At 40.8% G+C, this 23,612-nt stretch overlaps 1 protein-coding gene across 3 annotated transcripts; it reads right to left on the bottom strand.

Moving 5' to 3' along the window:
- Nucleotides 1–1,625: 1,625 nt before the first annotated feature.
- LOC124178633 (putative metabolite transport protein HI_1104) lies at nucleotides 1,626–20,863 on the bottom strand. Of its 3 annotated transcripts, XM_046562125.1 has the most exons (12): nucleotides 20,775–20,837; nucleotides 19,882–20,069; nucleotides 18,888–18,999; nucleotides 8,946–9,057; nucleotides 8,599–8,722; nucleotides 7,715–7,867; nucleotides 6,952–7,062; nucleotides 5,766–5,928; nucleotides 3,740–3,938; nucleotides 3,313–3,591; nucleotides 3,031–3,228; nucleotides 1,626–2,165 (listed from the first exon to the last, which is right to left on the bottom strand). In XM_046562125.1, exons 3-12 carry the CDS (start codon nucleotides 18,936–18,938, stop codon nucleotides 1,984–1,986), a joined length of 1,572 nt encoding a protein of 523 aa, XP_046418081.1. In that variant the 5' UTR covers nucleotides 18,939–18,999; nucleotides 19,882–20,069; nucleotides 20,775–20,837; the 3' UTR covers nucleotides 1,626–1,983. The 3 variants fall into 3 exon arrangements, with proteins under 3 accessions (XP_046418081.1, XP_046418082.1, XP_046418083.1); XM_046562126.1 differs by lacking the exons at nucleotides 18,888–18,999; nucleotides 19,882–20,069 and having other exon boundaries at nucleotides 20,775–20,863; XM_046562127.1 differs by lacking the exons at nucleotides 18,888–18,999; nucleotides 19,882–20,069; nucleotides 20,775–20,837 and adding an exon at nucleotides 15,830–16,081.
- Between the last annotated feature and the right edge of the window lie 2,749 nt (nucleotides 20,864–23,612).

The following is a 23,612-nucleotide window of genomic DNA, read 5'->3' as shown; positions in this document are numbered from 1 at the left end:
CAGGAAAATTGTCTTTCCGGCAGTTTACTTTTAGCCCCCTCTTGTCTCCGTCCTCTAAAAATTGTGATACATTCATCAGAATACGCAGGTTCTTACCAAAAGTCTGAAATCAATTCCCTACTGCGATTACCATTATAATATGATCCATGAATCAAAATCCAGCAAAGGTATAACTGTGTAACTCTTCGGAAACGTTGGAATGTCGTAGAAGATAACAGCGTGGTTTTATCTTGATTTCCAAAGGACAAAAGGTCGTAATATATTGAAAATAAAAAATAAAAATAAAAAATAGGCAATCTCACATTACGTTATTTTCGTATCACAAATTCGAATAAGAGAGAACACGAGATGGTTACGGGATTGAGTTAAATTATGGTGTAGTCATACTTTTTGTAAATAATCTTCAGTAAAGGTAACGTGATCTGTTCCTTTATCCGAAATTTAACAGTAATGGTGAATCTTGCACACGAGCTGTTCTATTTGGTTTGGGTTCATCGTATTTTTAACGTAGGCAGGTAAGATAGAGAGTCTGGCAAATCTCTTTATTATTTGATTAGTATTTTCATCCGCATAAAATAGTCAGTTGATCGAAAGTTCAAACTGCTTCGAGGATTCGAGGCCCAAACCGAGCTGAGGTTCTGGACATTCAAAAGCATTTCGCTCGTCAGATGAATACTAAGAAGCTAACAGAGCAGGTTGAAATGGGTGTGAGAATATTTTCAGTGTTACCGTAAAGCTGCAGCATAACTTCCGTGCAATATACACTATTTTACATTCATGCAGTAACGGTCGAAAGGATAATATTTGCTTTGGCGCATTTAAGTACCACTATCTTAATTCACTCTGATTTCGATGATCGCTTTCGACGCCGAATATCGCGATCCTTTCAACCGAAGTATCCGCCGTAGTGCAAATAACGTCTCTTTGCCATCTGATACTGCCGAATATGCTTACGCAAAGACCCGAACTTAATTCCGTATGAAAGCAACACGGTGAACTGATCAGTTTACTTTGCCGGGAAAAATGGGTCTGCTTGAGAACCGGACAAGTGTAACTCTGCGAACGGTTTCGTACTGTGGCTACTATCCTCGCTGGTCGTGAACTTTTAAATGGTTTACGTCAAAGATTATTGACACCTGCAAGTGCACGTAATATGCCCCGAGCATTAGGTAAACAAAAGATTTGCCCAACTTCAAGAATCGGACTATACGCAGTGAAGATATGTATAATTTACAATTTATTGTCATACAGAAACCTAACTTAACGTATAATCTAAGCTTTCAATAATATATAGTATAATAAATTTGAAATAACACGTATTATATGTACAGGTCAGTCACAGTGGGCTTCAATTATCACAAAAACTAATAGGCTCTGCGAGTCTAACATTTTAGAGTGTAACATGTAGAAAGACTATAGAAAGAACTAATACCTCTATCCCGTGCGTCGCGTTGCTATACTATAGAAACGTGATTGATCCGCTATGCGCGGATCTGCCGATGCGATAACGGAATTCAACAATACGAGGACAAAATCACGAGATTGTAACAATCTGGTGGTAGCGTCCATGTCAAAGGATGTGTTCTACCTGCGAGAAAACCTTGATATCTAGTGCCATCTGCGTCGGTTTGACGAATGCTCGTCTAGACTGTCAGTAACAGAGCCTTGGCCTGTGCTGGATAAATACAATTCATGTTTTTTTTTTAACGAACTTGCCGCGATCGACGATCGCCGATCTTGATTTTACCTTGCTTCTATTGAAAATATTCAATTCTGTCGTTGGGAAGAACTAGGCTAAAAATAAAACTCAAATATCCCGTTATACTGACGATTTCAAGAAGCAGAAGCAGCTTCAGATACTAAATCTCACCGGCTTGCGCAGCTCGTCGCATGCTCAACCGCGCATTTGGGGTACACTAGATATCCACTACAATTATTCCTTAAAGTTTGTACATTAGTTCGGTAGCTCGTTATCGCACCGACTTATAATCTAGAGTTCTCGTGGCTATGAGGCCTGGCCGGAAGTCTCGGAAGTTCCAAAGTCGAGAGGCGTCCATCGTCGTTGGTGAAGGTGGTGTTGTCGACGCCGTTTTCGCTTATATCTTTTTCTCCCTTAGCAGTGGGTCCACCCATCACAAGCGTTGTCAAGAGGAACATAATGGAGCCTGTAATTGAAACACATTGCTTCAGGTTCTAGACAGTTTCATTTGGATGTATGCATCTCATATGAAATATGGGTCTGTGATAGCAGCACAGGCAGCCCTGTGGTTGACACTCGAACGTGGTGAACTGATTCTAGAATCACACTCGACGCGACGAATGCTACGGTTTATTTGAATTCCTGCAGAGCAGCTCGGCGTTAGATGAACTCGAAGAATTTAGGTCATTCGTGTTGCCAAGGGATTTTACTTGCGAGATAAGAAATACTGTCATAGATGGAATGTTAATTGTCTAGCACTCGTTTCTGCTCTCTTTCTCAAGTGAATGACACGTCATCTTTCGCTTGTCAGAATGCTGGATAATACTTGGCTCAAACTTTGGCGTTTTTCAAATTACAGTTCCCAGCTCTCCATGACCAAGTGAAAGGATCGCTATAAGTACACGCAGAGGTGTGGTTCGTTTTGACTGTAACTTTGATATACGTCTATTTTATAATCAAACGATTCTGACTCACTTGAGGATTATTCATTATTGTGAACATAATATTTCTGCTGCACGAAATTCCCCGTTGCGCTTTAGTTACTCATACTCAAGCAGTCAATTCTATTCCGGTCTCATTCAAATAAACGAACTCTCAACGTGGTGAAAAAATTCGAGAAATGTGGTTCAAGGTGCATACAAAGCGAGGCGTGAAGCTGAACACGTTGCGTTGGTTTTATCCCAATGAATTCTACTCGGTCATGTACCGTGTCTTGCTTTCAGAGCGTAAACTTAACAAGCTACCCGTCTCGTACCCTCTCGACAACTTGACGCAACAAGAACTGTAATGTATGTAATTATCAAAGGCTCGTCGAGGCAGCTGCCACTTACTTATCCCGTAAAATCCAGCGTACAAAATGTACAGCGATTCTCGGAAGCCGATCATTTTTCGCAGCGGTTCGACCAGTATGGGCAAATTTCCGCCAATGTTGTTCATCACGAAGAGGAATATTCCAACGGTGGTGGACCTCAAGCTCAAGGGTACGATCTCGACGAGGATGGCGAACACGATGCCGAACCACATCTCGGCTGGAAAAATGATGATAGTTTTATGCCACACATCGCGTAACAGCCGAGGTAATAAAGCGAGTCATAACTGTCACGCGGGCTTACCGAAGAAGTAAGATATTCCAAGGGTTATTATAGCCCACAGTGGGTCGAAGTACACCGATCCAAAGGCGAACGGCGTTGCCACGAGTTGACTGATCGCCAGGACGGCCACACGAGATCTGATTCCCATCTTAGCGACGAACTTGTCGCTGACGACACCTCCGACAACGACACCGATACTTCCAACAACGATCGTCACGGCGAACAACCACCAGCCAAGATCGTAGTCCGGGAAGTAGTCCCTGTAGTACAGGTCGCAATTGTAGGCGAAGCACATGCCACCTGAAATTCGAACCCGGTGTTTGGTTTTGGGAAATCACGTTCTACAGTGCAGAAATTGGTTCGTGTGACGGCGGGAGTAAACATCGAATGAATAACTTGACTGGCAATAGTCTCAGGGTCGTTGGTTTTGAAATGCGATATTACTTACCGCAGTGCCGTATACTCGCGGCTAGACACAGGAGAACGATTCTCGGCTGCAGAATGACCTTCCATAAAGACACTTTCTTCCCTGACGCTGCGCTCTCCTCTCCGATCGCCGTTCGCTCCGGCTCCTTGAGGGTGAATCCCGTCAGAATGGCTATTATCACTCCGACGATACCGGCCCCGTAGTAGCACACTCGCCAACCCTAAACAAATTGTGAAGAATTGGGTCGTAGTTGCATGATTATTAAGCCGGTTCGCTTGCGTTAGCGGGAAGAAAGAACACCGTCTCAACTGATAATCTGTCTGGTTAACGTGTAACCACAGAATCGGACTCCGAGGACATTCCGTTGTACGTGTCGCGTAACGACGCCAGCAATTCAAAAATTTCGAGTGTACGAGACAACGCCGCGAATGTAACGTACGTAAGTATGACGCGGGTGGCTATTCGTACGAAAATAGTACGCTTACTATATTCAGCGACAGAAGTTTTCTTTGTTTATCATTTCGGCTGTGAAAAATTTTCCCCTCTCTGACTATAACTGCAGTTGGATCCTGTTCTAGTGATTATTTTCACAGTAAAAATACCGCCGATATTCGCCTTGTAAATCATTTTGGTATAGAAGAATTCGATGAGTACATTTTTCGCCCCTTTATCCACGTTTTCACTCGTTTTATTACCACCGCAATTTTAACGAAAAAGTAACTTGCGGCGATTTTTCAACTTTGTTGAAAAGACCAACGCTGATCAGTGCAAAATGTGACTGTATTAAATAAAAAACTGAAGGAGAAATAAGGAGCAAAAATCTGCTCAAATAAATTGGAGAATCTGTAAGATGACATTGAAAAAGTCGTAAAATTAATCCAGCTGTTTGCTTACCTCCCAAATAAAATTTTTACTCGACATATTTTTTTCGCCCATTTCAAAACAAGGTGTAGGTATTAGAAACGGCGTTTAGTACCCAGCGTTCTGGTTTCAGCTCGCGCCAGGCTATTTTGTGGTGTGAATTTGAGTGATTTGAGGTGGCAATATTCGAGGGAATATTAAGTCGTAAATTGAAATAGATTACGTGCAATAGATCGACGAAATAAGCTGAGATCTGTTGATTTTCAGCCAGCGTATCGCAGATGTCGTGATATTATTTTATTTGAATCGAAGTTTGGCTGAGCGTCAATTTTCTTGTGCCTGAGCCAGACTGAATATCCGTAATTTTTTCGTCCTCTAGACACATACGGGTGTATGATGATAAATGGTGAATCAGCGCAGACAACGGTCGACGTATTACGCTCGATTAAAATATCTACAGAGTATTGTTGAAAGAAATTGATTCAGTCCGAAAACGACGATGTCCGGCTTAGTTTGAAACCGACATAATTTGGGAAGCAAAGTTTGTTTGCTTGTAAAAACAACTTCGATCGAGAGCGAAAAAAAGAAAAAAGCTAATGTTCTAAATTTATAGCCGAAGTAAATGGACATCACGTGGAAAAAGAAGAGCACCGCAGCTTTAAAGTAAACACAATTTGGCATAAACTGATTTTCAAGCAAAGCCGTTCAATTCCTGACATCTTTGGTCTGCAACAAATTGAACACAAATTCAAACAAAGACGACTCTCCAAAAGCCAAGCCTCAGAGTGACGGATACAAGCCCTTTGACAGATCTTCTGAAATACACTCACATCCCGCCGCAACAAATAAACGTCAGCTGCTTTTTCCTTGCTGAGGAATCCTTCACCTGTGATTTAAGTCGCGTATAGCTATATCGTCCTCGCCCAGTTATAAGTATTAAGCTGTACTTGTCAGACCTTGGGCGGTATTTGGTCAGGGATGTTTTCACCCTACGCGTATTAGCCCAGCGTACAAATTACTTGTCTTGTAATCCAGCAAATCCCCGGACGAGTTTCGTTTCCGGGAGACAAGTGTCAGGGACAAGGGCTGGCAGGGAATCAGGGAGGACAAGGTCGCGGTATCATGGAGAAAAAACATAATAAAAGCGGTGCTCTGCTGGCGAAAGGAAAGGGGGAGAAAGGCTCACCAAGTCCCAGGCATTCATTTCAGGCACATATCGACCAATGGGAAAGGCAATTCCGTAACCTCCGTAGATTCCCCAATTGAAGACGGACATAACCAGACCACGCTGGTCTTCGTCGAACCAATCCGATAGTAATCCCGTTGCCATTGGGTTGCATGCGGCCTCTCTGCAAAATTTAAGCGAATTAAGATCTGTACGATAACCACAACAGCGATAATCAGGTTTAAAAATTTATACAATCCTATCGGTTCGTTCTATTTCTTATTTTACGACGGTGTATTCGTTCGTTTTTCACAAATTAGCTGCACTTGTCTGTACTCGAAGTTCATATACTATAATGGAAGGGATTGCACGTAGAATATCTTAAACGAATTTTTTAATAACGGCACTTTCTTACGTAAGTTTACCCTCTTTTAAATCTGCTATAATCGGCGTAATTCCGCGTCTTCAAGACGTTGGATCCCAAGCTTAGCTGCAATCTCTGAGCTAATTATTTACTGCGAAATACTGATAAGCTATTGTACAAAGAATTTGCGATAAAAAAAGATTCTCTAAGCCCTCAGAAATTTCGTCATCTTTCAAGTTCTTCTGCTCAAGGTGTACAGAGCCCTCGAGCAAACTCACAATCAGTAGTAATCAGCGGGTACTTTTTTCGTATTAATAATTTTCACATGTATTCCGTTTGATGAACGTTTAATATTCTTTTCTCGAGCTACCTAATGTTATCTGTTTGAGTGCATATTGATGCCGAGTTATACTCTGTTAAATTCTAGTTATACTCTGACGGTGACTCATAGTCAATTTCAGACGTTGTACGTACAACTGGATCCGACTTATCTTCGTAAAGAAAAAAACAATTCAATGATTTGTGCAGTGAATTGAGAGTGACAGAACTCAACTTCAATGGGTATAAATTCCGTCCAAATATATTACGTTTCATTAATTCCGTTCATTGTAATGCTCATACCGACTTCACACCTTTCATTTGCTCGCGTTTTTTTAAACTGGCTTTCGATTGTCAACTTCTCGTCAATGATATCGCGGCTGATAATAAGAAGCAATCTCTTTCGCCGGAACAGAAATATTTCATTGTGTGGGACATTCGATCCGACCAAGGTCGTCGGTCAGACTACCTTTGTAACAAGATAAACACCTTTAAGTTGTTATAAGTATCAAGGGTCATGCTTACCCTGCGGCGAGAACCATTCGCAGAAGTACTAGCTGCCAGTACTCTTTGACTGCTCCCATCAAGATGATCGCTACGCTGAATATCAACGTACATATGGCTAACATCTTGATTCTGAAAAATAAATGTTCCTTAGATTACGAATGATTCAAACAAGTTCGTAAGTAGCATGTAGTCCTTTGAAAAGTTCTCGTATAAAATAATATAAACTACAGAAGTTTCCTCTTAGATCTTAATAAATCAAAATATCCCATCGCATTCAACAAATGTTCATTATCACACTTCCTAGCACACTTCTTAAGCGTGCAGAATTATTTTTTCTTGTATAAAACGGAAATTAATCAAAGCGCCTTATACACTGCAACCGACTGTCCGAAACGCGCTTTGGTTGCCGAGTTTCAGGCGCGCAGTGATAAAAGTTCGTTACGCTAAGACAGACGACAAACACACATTCGGACAATGAATTTGACTACTGCGGATTTCTTTTAATAATACTCGTAGAAAAACATTATGTGAACTAAGTTGAGTTTTAATGAAAAAGATTGTTCGTATTGCGAAGCACTTTCGAATCGTTGCTATACTTATCGTGCAATCACTTAACGTAACTTAAGTGGACTCGTTTCCAAATGCTTTTATCGGAAAGTAAATATTTTAATATAAACTCTACGCACCTTCAATTTAAATTATTATTGTCGATAAGAATTGATCAGATTTCCTGTGGGGAAGGATTCTTTTGTAAGAATAATTCTATTGTCCTCGTAATTACCTGTTGAATCTGTCGGCCGCTACCCCCAGAATTACACCGACAACGGTGAATACAGCAATGAAGCTTGGTCCAGCCAATATTTGGTAATCCAAACCCAATCCATTGTAATTCCACTCGCAGTAATTGGTGCCATTCAGATCGAGTGACAGGCAGCTGTGTAAAGCAAATGATCATCGTTTCGGATTAATTGTACCACCGACATAACGTGTAGGGTTGGAGGAGACGGGTTTTTGATTGTTATTGCTTTGAAATCGCTTCGGTTGAAGTTCGTGTTATTCTATAATTTATGGAAATTTGCTGGTAGATAATTGAACACGACGCTACATTGTGAGCTTGAATAAATAATGATATAATAATTAACGGTAATTGAAGAACACGTGAACTGCTTGGTTGAATAATTCTTGAGTTGATACGCACACCGTTCTCACAATCCTTGAACCGGCTAATTCTTCAATTCTATCATGTAATTAGTGAGCCGTGCCGAGCAAGTGAAAAAACGCCATATAATAGTCATTGATAGTGACGAGAAAACTGAGTACTAGTAGCTTGCATAACACTTAGTTAATAGTTGTTCTCCGCCTGTTGCGACTCTCGCTACCTTAGAATTGTCACACTCCACCGGCTCAAGAAAGAAGTCCAATTACGATCCACTGTCCGCTTCGAGTATTCAACTACGCATATGTTTATACGTTTCACTATACGTGAACTACTTCGGAGCCCACCTTTAAATTAGTGCCTCCCGGCGGCAAGTAAACTCATCCGCTTCCTGGATTTTAATTTTATAAATAGAAATGATACGTATACATTTTTTGGTGGGAATGGAGCACTTGGAAAAATAATACAAACATAATACGTATACATATATATGCATGTACAGCACTTACTATTCAGTATTGTTCGCTGATTCACATTGAACGGGTAAATCGGTCAATGAATATTCAGTGGAGTTTAATTGACACGAGATGTCACCATAGTGTAGATCTATCGCAGTCGCTTTGCTAGTCACACCTGAAATGAATTTAAAAAATCCGAGGTCAGTAGCTTTCAGTGCTGGTATATGTATATTATAACGTAATAAGACATATCATGCAGGCGCACTCGTTATATTATCCTGCAAATAACAGTAGTGGGCGTGATATGAAAACTGTTGAAAGAAAAAGCCTCCGTAGACATCCAGCGACTCCTTACCTCTGAATAAATCAGCCAGTATAACAAGTTCATCAACTTTTACCTATCATATAATGTCCCAGCTCCCCAAGAACGTAGCCAAGTGAGACTATCGCAAGAGCGTACGGTTTGTAGAGAAATTTGAATTTCTGGAGAACGGTGCTGAACATCGTGGCCTGAAACAGAGAACGGACATACAAATTAATTATCCGTGGATCCGAAACATTGGAACTCATCTTCGCGGCTTATTTCAGCATCTTCAAATCTATGAGGGTTAACGCGATCAGCGTACACCAAATTAATGCTCGAATGTATTCACGTTTAACCTATCCTTGCCAAGGTCTCGGCACACCTTGGCAGGATCGAGAGAGGGACCTTGAATATACATATATGTATATATACACTGGTTCTTTCTTCCTGCTTTGCAACGGCTCGTTTAAACGATCGCGAATTCTTGGTTCGTTTAGAACCGGTTATTCAATCGGATCAATCGTGTCGTCATCGCGGTGTACATTTTGTGGCCCGAGGAATGATGTATGGATCCGGAAATTGGAGGAGCCCTTGCGATAAGAGGCAGCATAACAGCAGACTCATGGTACTTGAGAAACGACCTTTTATCGCTTGTGTTTATCCGTGTGTCATCAGTTTGAGAGAGTAGAGAAATAAACCGGGCAAGGGTGGCTCTGCAGCTATTCACGGATGATTGACCAGTTTCCTTCCGTATTTCTGTTTACTTTACAACCAACAGCAGCTCCGAAGCAACGCTGCAGTCGGAGAGGCGTAAAATTAGTAAATTGTATACCGATTTGACTCACAAACGAGGAAGGTAATTTATTGTACATAATTATACACTGCAGCAGTCGTTTAAAACATCCAGTAATAAGGAACACGGGAATGCCGGATCGTGTGCCGTGCCTCCCTCGATCCGCGCAATGAGTGGACATCAGGATTCGTCTATCTGATTACATGAATTACACATCGATCCCTCAAGGACTTACGAATTTGCATAATGTTGAATGCATTGGATAATCTGCGCATTTCCGTTGATTTGATCATTAGCGAACAAACGTGACGCTACCGTGTTTCTGGTACATATATAACATTTCGAGTCAAGTATAACGTGACAATACGTAGAGCATTACTTGGAAACTGGTGAGAATTGAGACGGAACTGCAGGCAACATTCGCAAGTCAAACAGCGGGAATCTAGTGGTTGGTCTGATTTCACTTACGGCGAAGACCATGCGAATTCTTTTTCCATAAAACGTTACGTTTACTTTCTCCTTGTATGGCTTAACCCAACTACTTTTCAGGCAAAACACACAATTAACATGGCTCTTTGCAGCTTTACGTGGCTGGTTGTTGAGAGTTCTTTGCACCACGCAAACGTGTAATAATAACACCTGCAAAATGAGATCCGGGGAATGGCGGAAATCAAAGGGCAGCCCAGTCGACGGGGAAGGAAAGATTTGATCAATCTTTTTAGAACGGTATAATAAATCACTGCGAATTCCCAACTGGATTATATGGCAAAACAGGATCTGATTACGAGACCAACTTCATTACCCGCATTACCAGCTGTATATCAACAACACGAATCGCAATCCCAGCTCCAGAGTTGGCGTTCAGATTGACGACTAGGGTCGCCCACCTTGAGCCCAAAGCGCTCAGGCGGAACTGAACGTGTGTGTGTATGTGTGTGATATCAACGATTATAATGACAGCATATGGTAATGACAATTATAATTAATAACACCAGCCGCGTATCATCGACAATTACCTCATCTTATGCCTCCGCGAAAGCGTTGAGGCAAGTGCCAAAAATCCATACGTAGTCTTGCGTATTGTCTGCTTGGAGAAAGAGATTGCGAAATACACACAGGCTTAGATCGTCTAGCAGCAGTTGCGTGATCAACCTACGTTTGCAGAAGACGCCACGCAGTGATGGAAACGAAAGGGACAGTGTGGTCCGCATCACTGCAGAAGAGGGACGGACTTGACCTATTTGCAGACTGGTTTGCCGAGCCATAACCAGGTGCGTGTCGTCTTCTTGACGTTAGATCACACGTTCCTCTTCTTCTTCTTCAAAATATATGTATTTTTTTTTTTTTTTTATCGCCCGTTCAACCTTGTCGGTTGTTGTAATCACGGGTCCTAAGATTGCATCGAATAATCACAAATGTGTGTGTAAATATTACGCGTGCGACGGTCAGTTTCAGTGTTAATTTCTCGAATCTCATTCATTTTTTAACGCCTTCCTCGAGTTATCGGCACAGAAAAGATTCTGTCCAACTTTTACTGTAATAAATTTTCACACAGATATGATCGCTTCGACGCCGCGTGACCTCCGAAATAATTAACGAATCATACCTTCTGACGCACCTAGAACTCCAAACCCGATTATACCGCACGTTCAACACCTTGGCTGGACGTACATTCTTCCGGTGATGCTCATCAAATTTTACGCAACAAATGTTGATAATATTATGAACGATTCGGAGGAATACTGAAAACTGCGGCTGCAAACTTCCCACCAATTAATTGATACGATACCGATTTTTTTCGAAATATAATTTGTCCCGTAAGATGTTTATACGTCTGCGAAAAAATGAAACAAAATTGAGCTTTACATGGCTGAGCTGGCCACTGCATGGAACCGTGACTGTAAAATATTGTACTGTTGTATCCGTGCGTGCACGATTTCATGGTTGATTCGTTCCTTCAACAACGGGCGTCGATCCCGGACGAGGCCAAGTCGGCAAAAAAAAGACAAAGATACAAATCGGCAACTCACTGCAACAGCAGCAGCAGCAGACGTGAACTTGACAGTGAAAAAATTGATGTAAAAAGCGACAATGCGAGTAGCAGGTGTAGGTACCCGTAACCAATACACAAACACGAGTTGCCGTATCACTTGAGGAATATAAAGCAAGTAACTATAATTTAATAGCCGAAACGGTTGCCCGCTAACACTTAGCAGGAATCTGTTCAAACAAAGACTTCGCCTGATTTTATTTATCGGTACGATAGACAGTTCTCTTTGCGTTGCTATTTCCTCCTGACATGTATCCTCGTTGATTTTCACCCTTCGTCATTCCCGTTCTATGCATATGCGTGCGTGTAAAACCTTTATTTAAATCGGACTAAGGACATGTTTCACAACTGTGAAAGGTACGCGTGTTGCGTGTATTACGCACACAATGTTTAAAAAATTGGAGACACGAACCGCTTCCCGGAATCTGCGCAAGATATCGCTCGCTGCAAGGCCGAGATAAGGAGCTTTTTTAGCTTCACCGCGGGTGTCGTTGGCCTCGTTCAAAATGGGACGAATAACACGCTTTTCCGTTGACGCAGATTGTGCATACCGGAAATTGTTAAATCGCCCCCCAAGAAGTTCATATAAGATCTAATTGTGTGTCGGAAGTTGTTAACAGGTGTTTATCCGATACCTTGAAGACCCTGCCGCTATAGCGATACAAGATATACGACGCATTCCTTCGCAAATATAGAGCGTGTATAATAAACCGCGTTGATTAGAATTGTATAATTTTCTCTCGATATGCAGGCGGCACCTTTCCGCCACCCGAGACCGATCGGCTTTATCACCTTGGCAGCCTTCGATTTTTTACACGCACATGTTGGTATCCCGCAGTTATTGTGCCTTTCGCATGCATCATCTATACCACGGATTGAATCACAACCGCATTGCTTCTCGAAATAACGTGCACTAATGAGACCAATTTATAACGTCACTACACCTTGTACATACGTAGAACCTGGAATATAAGTCCCGAAGCGACGTGATTCCTGATAAAGGAAGCGGCTGCAGTTACTCGGTAAAATAAAAGGCACCAAGGTGATCTTCCTTTATACCTTATGCTCAGAAATACGTGAGCTGACAAATTGAGTCGGCAAAAAAATTAAAATTAAAATTAAGTAAAAAATGAAGAAGAAAGCAAATAAGCAAAGTAGAAAGAGGCGCGTGCCGTTAACAATTACCCGAGTATTTTTATGTCATCGGAGAAATTGCAGTGGCGTGTTATATCGTATACTATTTATTATTTAAAAATGTCTATGAATAAATTGCTGGTCATTAAGATCTGTTAAATAATGTAGTAACACCGATCTGTATGCCTAGCAGATATCCTTGAGTTTGCTGAAGTACCGGCCGGACATATTTATCCGACCAGAACAGCAGTAGAAGTTTTCACGTTATACGATTGCTGCTGGATTCAATAATCTTCTACGCGTGCAGTGCAAGATCCTTTGCTATTTATGTAAAGTCTCGTTCTTGCCACATCTGAGATTCGAACGCTTCAGTGAGAGTGAATAAGCGTAATTGACTTCTCGAATGTTTGGGTAAAATATTGTTTTGACGTTCTAATTTCATTTTAGTGGATATGCCCAAGTGGGTGGTCCGTACTTAATAAAGATTAATTAGTCCGCCAGCCTACTTGTCAGCAGGTTTCTTTTGACCTGTGAAAAAAAGAAGCGGTAAAAAACGCCGCTGTTTCAACCGAATCACATTTGGAGGCCACTACTGTATATTTGAAATTCCAAAGAAATCGACAAGATTTGCATACGTTCGCGCACATTCGATTATAAGACATCAAATGACAAAGAATCCCGTAATTTCAGGCTAATTCACCTGGAAAAATTCATATCCAAGGAATTGTTAAGTTCGATCCTTGAGAATCGTTCTCAAATTTTTCAAATGTTGATTCGTAGACGGTACGTACAGACTAGACGGTATCTTTTATCGGATTCCACGAAGTCTCATCCGTTTCAACACCGAAGAATGATTAGTCTTCCCTTGCGCGCGTTACGACAAAATTTATCCATCCGTAACTAAAATAAATCTCGAGTTATTCACACATTCGCGGTGTGCATATTTTTGTCCCGAGGCATTACGTACTCTCATATATCATTTGACGGTGCCGGCAAGCTCTGAAAATGACCTAGACATAATTTTACAGGGTTTTTCATCTACGTATCGAGAAAGCGTTTTGTTCTTAGTAAAAAAGAAAGAGGAAAAAAAGAAAAAAAACAACACACGCAATATCTTGAGCAAATTTTTCTCACATAGTATTGGAGGTGATAAAAGAAATTGTCTTTTCAAAAAATATCACGACCTTGTAAACAATCGTATACCTACGTGAAACAACTCGACTATAAAGAAATATGTGGTTAGATAAAATTTCACATCGGAATAACTCGGCAAATGTGGTACCAGTTTTTGGGAAAACTTTACTGCAACAGAACTGCACAACATACGTGTCGTGATATATTCTTTTCTGAGATGAATTTAATTTAATTTTTATTTTATTTTCGAAAGCACTCGAAGATGACCGGCATTATTTCTATACGTTGGACAAGCCTCACGAGTATACTCACCCTCTCGAGTGATTTTTCTCGTTATTTGGATAGGCCGTTTCTTGCGCTGAGAAGAAGCAAAACCGAGCTTTTTGACGTACTCGTACCATAAAATCTACATAAGAGAACGCGGCTATCGAAGATCAAAGATCTGATTTATGCACTTGCGGGATAACATCGGTGGACAATCATAAATAACGATAACAATAATTCTGGTGTACATACAATCTGCCCGAAAGATCGATCGAACTCTCAAGTGTGCCAGAGTCATATACCCGAGACAGTTTTCCCATTGTACCATTGTTATTATGGGATTTAACGATGACCATATCAGGGCGTTTTGCGGATGAGTTATAAGAGAAGGAGAGGCCGGGATTTGGGCATATTTGGGAAGGTGCGTGAACCGAGAAAAAGTCCACATAGCCAGCAACGTGACATTGGTCGTGTATCAGCCGAACATTCATTTATAACACGCATAGACGTAACGAAGTGGACGCGACGAGCAAAAAATAATCGATCGGTTTGGAAAAAAATGGATGAAGAAAAAAAATTGACATCCTGGTTTTCTGCGTGCAGCATTTACATTGCTTCTGACACAGCCACTGCACAAATAGGCCATACCAGCTATAGCACACGGATCGAGTAAAAGCCAGACCACACCCACGCTGGCCTAGCCTATATACTCCGATATATCAAATGCCATTTGCGTTTATTCTCATTCCATCTTATTATTATATCCTTTATATCCTTTGTTTCTTTGGTACAGATGGCTTCCGTACCGATTTCTTTGCTCCAGTCAAGTTTTGTCTCAAGATGGACTTTCGAACGTCGGTCAAATATGTATAATATATGTAAAACAAAATTGGCAGAGTAATAAAGTAATTTTCGAAGCTTCACGATGTGAAATCATTGTTACCAAAGCAAGAATTTTTTTATGACGAATTTGGATCAGAATTAGACGCAAGTATACAAGTATAAAATATTGTGTAAATATATATATATATGTATATATTCGAGTCTGAAATAAAGGTGCACCGATCCGAGCTTTTGGCACTCATGAATATTCATTCGCGATTATTTATTAACTACCAAAAGTGAAAATATATGTACGAAACAAGTCCTGACCGCGAATCTTGAATGAATCTATTATTAACCTGCAAGTCTCGTCGGCATGTGTCGATTCCCACCGACATACCGGTGTTATTCACCTTTACGATATACATGCTACGGTAATATCTTCACGTCCGAACGTTTTATGCGAATTTGTTTTTGTTACGATGGAAGAGGGGGACAAAAAAATGTTGGACAACTTCGCTAGAAGTGTCGCTATTTATACCTTCGATCGTTTTATTAGGAATCGATCCGATGATCATGAGGTTTACCGCAGAAAATCGTGTGAGAATTCACGTGATAAAAAACAACCGTTTATCCGACTATGTAATCACGCGTATGGTATGTAGAACTGTAACGACCGTACGTATACAAATAAACACGTTCACCAGTTCCATTGAAATATCCAACTACTTTTTCAATCTTATATCAACGCGTGCGAACAATACAGCTGAATTGTACTTACAGATATATGTTGCACGATCCGTGCGAACCGCAACTGTGTCGAAATTGTCGATAACCGATAAACAACTTATTCTAAAACCCGGCAAAGGAGTGAGAATAAAAAAAAAAAAAAAAAAAAAAACAACAATCAACCCAAAATCGTTACAAGGCACATTTCCCGAGCACACAATCACTACTGAATCCGATACTGCAGAGGCGCGGTTGCAGATGGACAATGTTGAAAAGGCCCCTCCGAGATCGGGGGTGCGAAATTAAATGGGATCTACCGAGTGGCAGCCTCTACTTATAACAAATTTCGAAGCAAGTCCTTCACTGGGAAAAAGAAGGGGGCTCGCCGTATGGTGCTCGAGCCTTAATTAAAGTCCCGGGAACGTGTCTTGTCTCGTGTTTGATCGTGGTGGGGACGATGGACCCAGAGCTGACACCACCTACTCTCGATCTCCGCATTGCCGGCTCTCTTACGGTCCTCCGTTCTCAAGGTCACGTCCTATCCGCCCCCACGCTGGACCACCGAGTCACGACCCCCAAGGTTTTCTCGGCTAATTGACCGACGATCGTTCCTGGACTGGGAGCCAAGTCCCATACACGATTACGAACCCGCTGTACAAGCGGGTAATAAACGGCCGTAAGATTACACTTTACAACCATCGCGCATTCCTTTCTCGCGTCTTCAATATTACCGCTTTCAAATTATTGAACAACGTAACGAAACTGTAGAGATGGTACGACATCGAGTGAGCTGGTGATTCAAGTTATCACGGCGAAGGTGATCAGCAATTGTCAGACGATAACAATAAGGTCAAAGGCTACAAAAAGTAGGCTTAACGTTGACGTGAAATATTTTTACTCACGCATTTCTGTGCTAAGGTCACCAATTACCGATTACCAATAATCGCAAATGAGTTTCGTAACGCTACAATCTGCATTCGCGTGGCTAAAACTCGTTTTATCAGTTGACAAAATCACGCTCATCTTGAAATAATTTCGTGTTTTCGGTACAAGTCTAGTTTAACCGATAAACCGGTCCCCGTAATCTTTCTGTGCCATCGTTGGTAAGCTTGTAAAAAAGGCATACATCGTCTTTTTCATTGATCGTTGCTGATATTGGCCGTGTATACAGACCTGAAACGCATTGCCGTCGGTTGCAGAAGAGGAGCCGTTAAACCATTTCGTTTCATACTTCACGGTCGAACGAACCTCTCTCACGGCGGCTGTGAGGGCTTGCGTATGATTCGATGCGTGCGGCGAAACGCCAAGTCTGTTAATTCGAGGTCGTCCGTATGTTGAACCCGGGGTCGAAAAGTCTTTTTCTGCGGCGTCGTGAACTCCGATCCCGCGGCAGGGAATAGCTGTCTTTTTCTCAAGAGAGTCCGCCGGTTCCAGATTATTTTCCACGCTTTCAAACCTCGCCGGTACCGACGTTTCTATATTCTAGATCAGAGATTTGAATCCCTTGGCGTGCTGATACCCAACGCTTTTTGTACTCAATCAGCAAAGAGTACTACAAAAATCTCGTAAAAAATAACAATGTTTGTTCGGTAATATAAGGTCTAAGGTTCTTTTTTTTCACCCAGATGAAGATGCTTCTTTTCACTCGTCATTAAAACCGCTCCTCTTAACTTTCCAGACGTTCGTACTATGTACTAAGATTTTGTAAAGTTTACACCAGACACGCTACTGACACTCATTAAATTCCAACTCGAATTGAACGTTAAAATGATAGTCATTGTTATTAGCCAATCAATTTACTCGTCGGAATAGAAATTCACTGCGTTTGGCTAAATAAAAAATCTTGAAATATCGTTAGTGCTCCGTAAGTATGCTTTCTCCTCAAATTTTATGGTTGCACAGAAATCACTTTTACAATGAGAAAGTAAAAAAAAAAAAAAAAAAGAAAAATAAACTTTGGTATTATTATATAATTACCAGCTGCCACTCGGAATCACGTGTATCTAATTTCGGCTGTTAAATTCTTCTCTCCGTTAATTATATAAACGTAATAACTGATGTATGCCACTAACTTTCGCACTTCTCCAACTCTGGTTCTGTACCTCTCTCTACAGAAACAAGTTATAATTCATTACGATAAAATATGCATTAGAACCCTGAAGTAAGCGAAGGATTCAAATTCCTTAGGTATGTTCTTGGAAATTCAAGTTTCAGACAGTCCGTATATTAATTGTTGGTTGGATGCTCATTCAAAATAACGTTACTCCAATTTTTGCACGGCTCGATAACGAAGCTTAACATTAAGAACGCTCATCGAACAAATAGTGATTTTATGGACAAGAAATGCCGTGTAACCGCAAGATTTCTTCATCACGACGAAAGAAAAATGACCTTCCTCTATATTTTTACAGAATTTACCTACGTAAGGTAGTAAAAAAAAATAACAATTTCTTAGATGCAAACCTTCCATAGTGATTCTATGAAAAGTGTTGATGAGAAATAAATTTAGCATAAGCTTTTTTCCCCTGAAACAATTTCGAATTATACATATTGTACTTTCACTGAGGATGAAAGAAAAGAAAGAAAATACGCAGGATACAAATGAATACTCTCACATTATTTAAATCGTTCAAATTTTTTGTCATTCTATTGATTCAAAAGTAGTCGGTAGTATTACGTAAATTTCATTACCCAAGTAACTGATTCACGGTAAAAAATTTCATAACTATTGCGTCAGCTTTGGCAAACTTAATGACCCACATCAATCGGTGTTGGAGTATTTAAAGATTTGTGTAAATCCTCATCTCCATAAGCCGTGCAATTCATACGCATGAACAAGTTAGTGGCAGATCAGGTTTAAATTGGGTCATCCGAAGGTATTACACGTGATATGTACGCATACGCTCAAGTGGCGATATCGATGAAATACTTTTGTGCAAAGAAGCCAGACTCTTAGGTATTCGTAGGTATAATATGCTGTTACGCAGTTCCTAGACTGCGTGGAATGCTTGCCAGATGATGGCATTGATTTCACATCATCATCGTTGTGAATGATAACCCCGATGAGTGCTTCGGCTTGAAAATATAATTTAAATTTTGTTCCACTTTACCTGACTATTCGGCGATGGCTTCGATAAAAATGTCACTAAGCTTGAATCCATGAACGAAGCACATCGATGAAAGGTAAATTCTCGTCTTCAGGATTTTACAGCGTCAAATTTTCTAAAATAATCAAAAAATAACGTAAGTAATTCTAAAACACAGGTGCAGGACTTCGCCTTATCCAGATCGGTATATATGACTATATCCTTACTAAAGGATGTCAAAAGCACTGTGCCAGTTTTATTATGCTTGTAAATCTTGCGACTACTGCGTATCAAGTCTATATCGATTCACTCGCTGTAGGATTCCGCATTTGAAATTTTGATAACATTGTTATGGGGAATTTGTGAACAGCGATTCGCAGTATAACAAGTGTGCAAATTCTTCTGGGGCATATGACACTAATGGGCTGTGAAGGAATGAATTAACGTGTGTAGATATTCAGCAAGCTGTTGACTCTGGTCAGTGACGTAAATTTGGTACGAAATATATCTCTTCACGGTCCAGCGAACTAACCCCTTTGCTAAGAGACAGCGTGTTACGTAGTGCAAGCTGCCGAGGCGAGCTTTAATGCGCATGAGTAGGAATGCTTAATCCGCCACAGCAGCCTGTAGTCTGCCTGGCCTCGATTGTATTCTCGCTTAGGAGCGATAGTCGATGGAAATCTGATCGGTATAACGGAGTTTCAGACGAAGGTTAAATCGATTTGGTAAATAATTTGAAATTGACATTCATGCTGCCACCTACATCCTATATTCCACCTCTAATTATGTCACGTGCGTATACAAAATACGTAGTAAAGATGTCAAACGCGAAGGACTCCAAAGTGATAGTAGACAAACGGTCCTAGAGTAAACAATATGTATACATATACGTATGTATAGGTGTTGAGAAATTTCTGCTCAAGACACACGACTTGCGGAAGACGCGCAACTTGCTGCAATAATTTCGATGTGGGAAGATGACTCGGATAACATATTCAAAGGACTATATTTTCTTTACCGATTATACTGTCAGCGAAACTATAGCTGCACGTCATCTGAACCCCAATTATTGTCAGAGTCCCAATCTGCATTACAGGTAATCACCAGTCAAGGATCTCGTGTAATACTCGTTCCATTATCCTCCAGAAATTTTCATCAACTGCAATGCAAATCAAACTTCATGGCAAAAATCTTCAAGCTGCGTTCCTATTGTAGACATAATGTGGTCAATTTATTGTCGGGGCTGAACAATTTCCGCAATCAAACGACCGCACCATCGGACCAGGGAAAAGTATGAGACGTATTCACGTTATATAAATTCAAAGGTAAGGATCAATTATTTACGAAAGATTCTTTGCCAAAGTCCTGCAGAGCGAAGGCATGCGGTTCCGAATCACGCTGACGGCCGGGAATGAGTTTCCTTTGATATTAAAAATGCCTTTTCAACGACACGCGCGAATGCGCATCGAGGCACGCAAATCAGATATATGATGAATTCGAAACGGGTTCGGATAAACGTTCTTAGGTTAGGTTTAATCGCAGTGCTAAGCTCCGGGGGTGAGATTGGATTACGTGATTTAATCTCCACCGTGCTCGTTTGACTTTGACGGTAATTCAATTGTTGGGAAATGCTCTAGCCAACTCCGTACCGCGACACCGAAACAACATTAATCCTACAACTCTTGGTTAACATTTTTTCAATAAACTCCCGCGACAATATGCTTACCGAAATAACTCAGCGCTCGTATAAAGTCCATTATTATCGTCATGCGGGCGCAGTTTCTTATACAATACGAGTAATAATCCGTTGATATTTCATTATAAGCTTGAAAAAGTCTTTCACGTCGGCAGAGCTGGCGATAAATTTATAAATAGCACCCTTGGATTAAACCACGATAGATTCTTTCTTACCTTTGGTTCCGAAATGATCATTCGTCCTGGTAACTTAACGCATCCCATACGAGGTCAGGTTTGGCGAAAACTTCGACGGAATCAACATGGCTGCCAGTCACCACCTGCAATTTTATTTCGACTGTAAAACAATTTCCATCACTCATCATTTGGCAAATGATATTTGAGGCCAAGCACATTGATGGCAAGAATAGATTGTTCGTCACTTTACCCTCGATAAAATGTTAAAAGCTGAGAATTCACTCCGTGAAATTGACTACGCTCATTGCCTCTTTAATGCTATCGTTTATCTTTCTCCCTCCAGAGACTCTTTTTTACGATTTCGCAACAGACTTTTGAGAAACTCACATCACCGACGCTGTCACGCATACGACGCGATCACGCGTCGCAAGAAGTCAAACCATTTTTGCGGAAAGATTGTTTATTGTATAATATACATATCTATTCCGTACTGTTTCCATGGCAACGTGAAAACGGAAGTCAAGGATCATCGAAAAGTTGGTGCAACGAATACAGGATGGAAGATCCAAGAGCGGCGAGTAAACACACGTACCTATATTTACTATTCATTACTCGAAGTTCGCTGGGCCCGCTTTTAAACGTATAACGATCTGCGACGAGCCGTAGAGCCACAAAGAGCCGATCTCTCGGCCTTAATAAAACAAGAGTCAACCAAGCGAAAGAGGATACTCTGCAAACCCTTCGCTAACGAATCGACAACTTTGTGCCACTGTTGTGCGGCTCACGAGGGCTCAAACTTTCCGTTAACAAAATCAGCTGTCGCCGAAAAAATTCTGCTACAAAGTTACCCGTCCGGCACCCGCAACTTCACTTCCCAAGCAGCTTTGTTTCGTTCACTTTGAAATGTCGAAACATGCCAAATGCCAATTACGAAAAGTTATCTTGCGCAGAAAATTCACCTTTCCAGGCACTTTTTCTTCCGTCGCTTCAATATCGACGACTCTCGACGAAGAGACCACTGCCGCGCTAATTTTCTGATGCTTTTAGGTTCTTGCAGTTTTTTAAATTGATCTATTTTACAAAAAGCGACCCCCGCTCTTGCACCGAAGACAGGGAACAAATGCAGGTGCTTACGACGTTGCAAATTTTTGCCATTTTGCGTACTTTTCACTTTTACGCATAAACCTTGTTGCCGCGGGACAAAAAACCTTACGTGAAAAAATTCATTTCTTTAATTTATTAGTCTCGGCTCTAAACGCGGTGGTGAAAAATGTACAATTTTTTCAAACAAATATTGTCTTCAGGTACACAGCACCTTGAGCGGCTGAATAATTATGGTACTCGTTCTTTTTCGTGCTTTGCGACAAAGTTGCAGATTCTTCAGTTTCTTGGTACTTTATGGTTGAGCTGCGAATTCCGTTAAAGTATTTTGAGAAACTCTTCTAAGGGGGAGAAGATATAATTTATTTAGTGAATCTTGTCATGGAACATGTCCCTCATGCCTATAATATATCACCGACGTCAAATTTTATCGCTTTCATTGCCAGAAACGAATCAAATATGCAGAAACCAATTCGGCTGCTTGTCCGAATAACTACGATAAACGAACTCAAGATATCCAGGAGACGGTTTCAAAATCCATAAGGCTGTAAGTTTCGCAGCGAGCGGGTACCTATATACGTTTTGAAGTTTTCAATTCATTGGATTTTTTTCTACAAATATCGTTCAAGCATAGCCGAATGAAAAATTCTGCGATCGATGAAACTTACAAGTTTTTTCACGATCAAATGTATACCAGCAGTTACAAGTTTGAGAACTTGGAAACACCGAACGAAAAAATTTCGGAGATTATTGCTGTTTGACAATCGAATAAAACTGAAACCATAAATTTCAAAAGGAGTTTAAAAAATACTCTGTCCTTGCAAATATATTGTAAATTTATAGTATGTGGGCCAACAACAATTGCATGGCATTGTTTTTTACGTCCCACCAAAGTTTACGGTCTATACTATTATGATATCGGTCTAGATTAAGGAGCTTAAGAAGTTCGCGCGACGGAAAATGTAGCTTGCACGGATCATAATTCACACCATTGACGAATAATCTTGCGGGGTATGTTTCTGCGGTGTTTCCTCGGTGATTGATTATCAACGATGTTTGTACACACTACAGTTGCTACGATCTTCGATTTTTATACATGTTCAAATCCATGACGCGACCCACAATTAATATCGTCCAATTAATCGTACGACCACATAGTCGCTGTAAAGGACACCGCAGGATACTTATGGAAATTTGCTCCCCTTTAAATTAGCTGCATTTTCAGTATGTTATAGTCCATATCCTTCCGATCAAAAGTTTTCACTAACGTAAGTCCCAAAAATCAGTAGTTTCCGAGATGTTGGCTTCGGATGGGGGGGTGTATGGATTTTATAATATCTGTGGATTGTGCGTTTTTGGTAAATTACAAAGCTTCAAAGGGGACTCGAAGTCCAATATATTACTCAAAAACTGGACAGCTGGTTCACAGAGACTCGGCACACGCGTAAAAAACAGGACAAGTCGAACATTCGTTTGAAATCCGAGGGTCTCGTTCTTCACGCGAAATTTCACGTTGCACTTCCTTCTGATAAACCAGCGAGATCATGGATGGAATAAATGCATCGATGGAATCAATCAGAGCTTCCTGCCCATCTTCGAGAATCAGCCGTGCAGTTTTTCGAGTGACTAGTTTGATTTCAAGTCCCCTTAGAGTTTTATAATCTGTGAGAATCACGAAATCCATAGATATCAAAAAATCTGGACTCCTTTCTTTCAAAGCCTGTACCTCGGAAACTACTGATTTTCGGGACTTTTCTCCACGAGAACTTTCGATCG

The sequence above is a fragment of the Neodiprion fabricii genome, chromosome 3, assembly GCF_021155785.1.
Source record: "Neodiprion fabricii isolate iyNeoFabr1 chromosome 3, iyNeoFabr1.1, whole genome shotgun sequence".
NCBI classification, from domain to species: domain Eukaryota; kingdom Metazoa; phylum Arthropoda; class Insecta; order Hymenoptera; family Diprionidae; genus Neodiprion; species Neodiprion fabricii.
This window is presented reverse-complemented; position numbering and strand designations above follow the sequence as displayed.

Excerpts from the sequence above, each read along its gene's own strand:
- LOC124178633 (XM_046562125.1), bottom strand. The coding sequence starts at position 18,938 with ATGGATTCAAGCTTAGTGACATTTTTATCGAAGCCATCGCCGAATAGT. Across the intron at positions 3,229-3,312 it reads TGGAATATCTTACTTCTTCG|CCGAGATGTGGTTCGGCATC; the intron begins GTAAGCCCGCGT and ends TCATTTTTCCAG. Across the intron at positions 2,166-3,030 it reads CGCTGGATTTTACGGGATAA|GCTCCATTATGTTCCTCTTG; the intron begins GTAAGTGGCAGC and ends TTTCAATTACAG.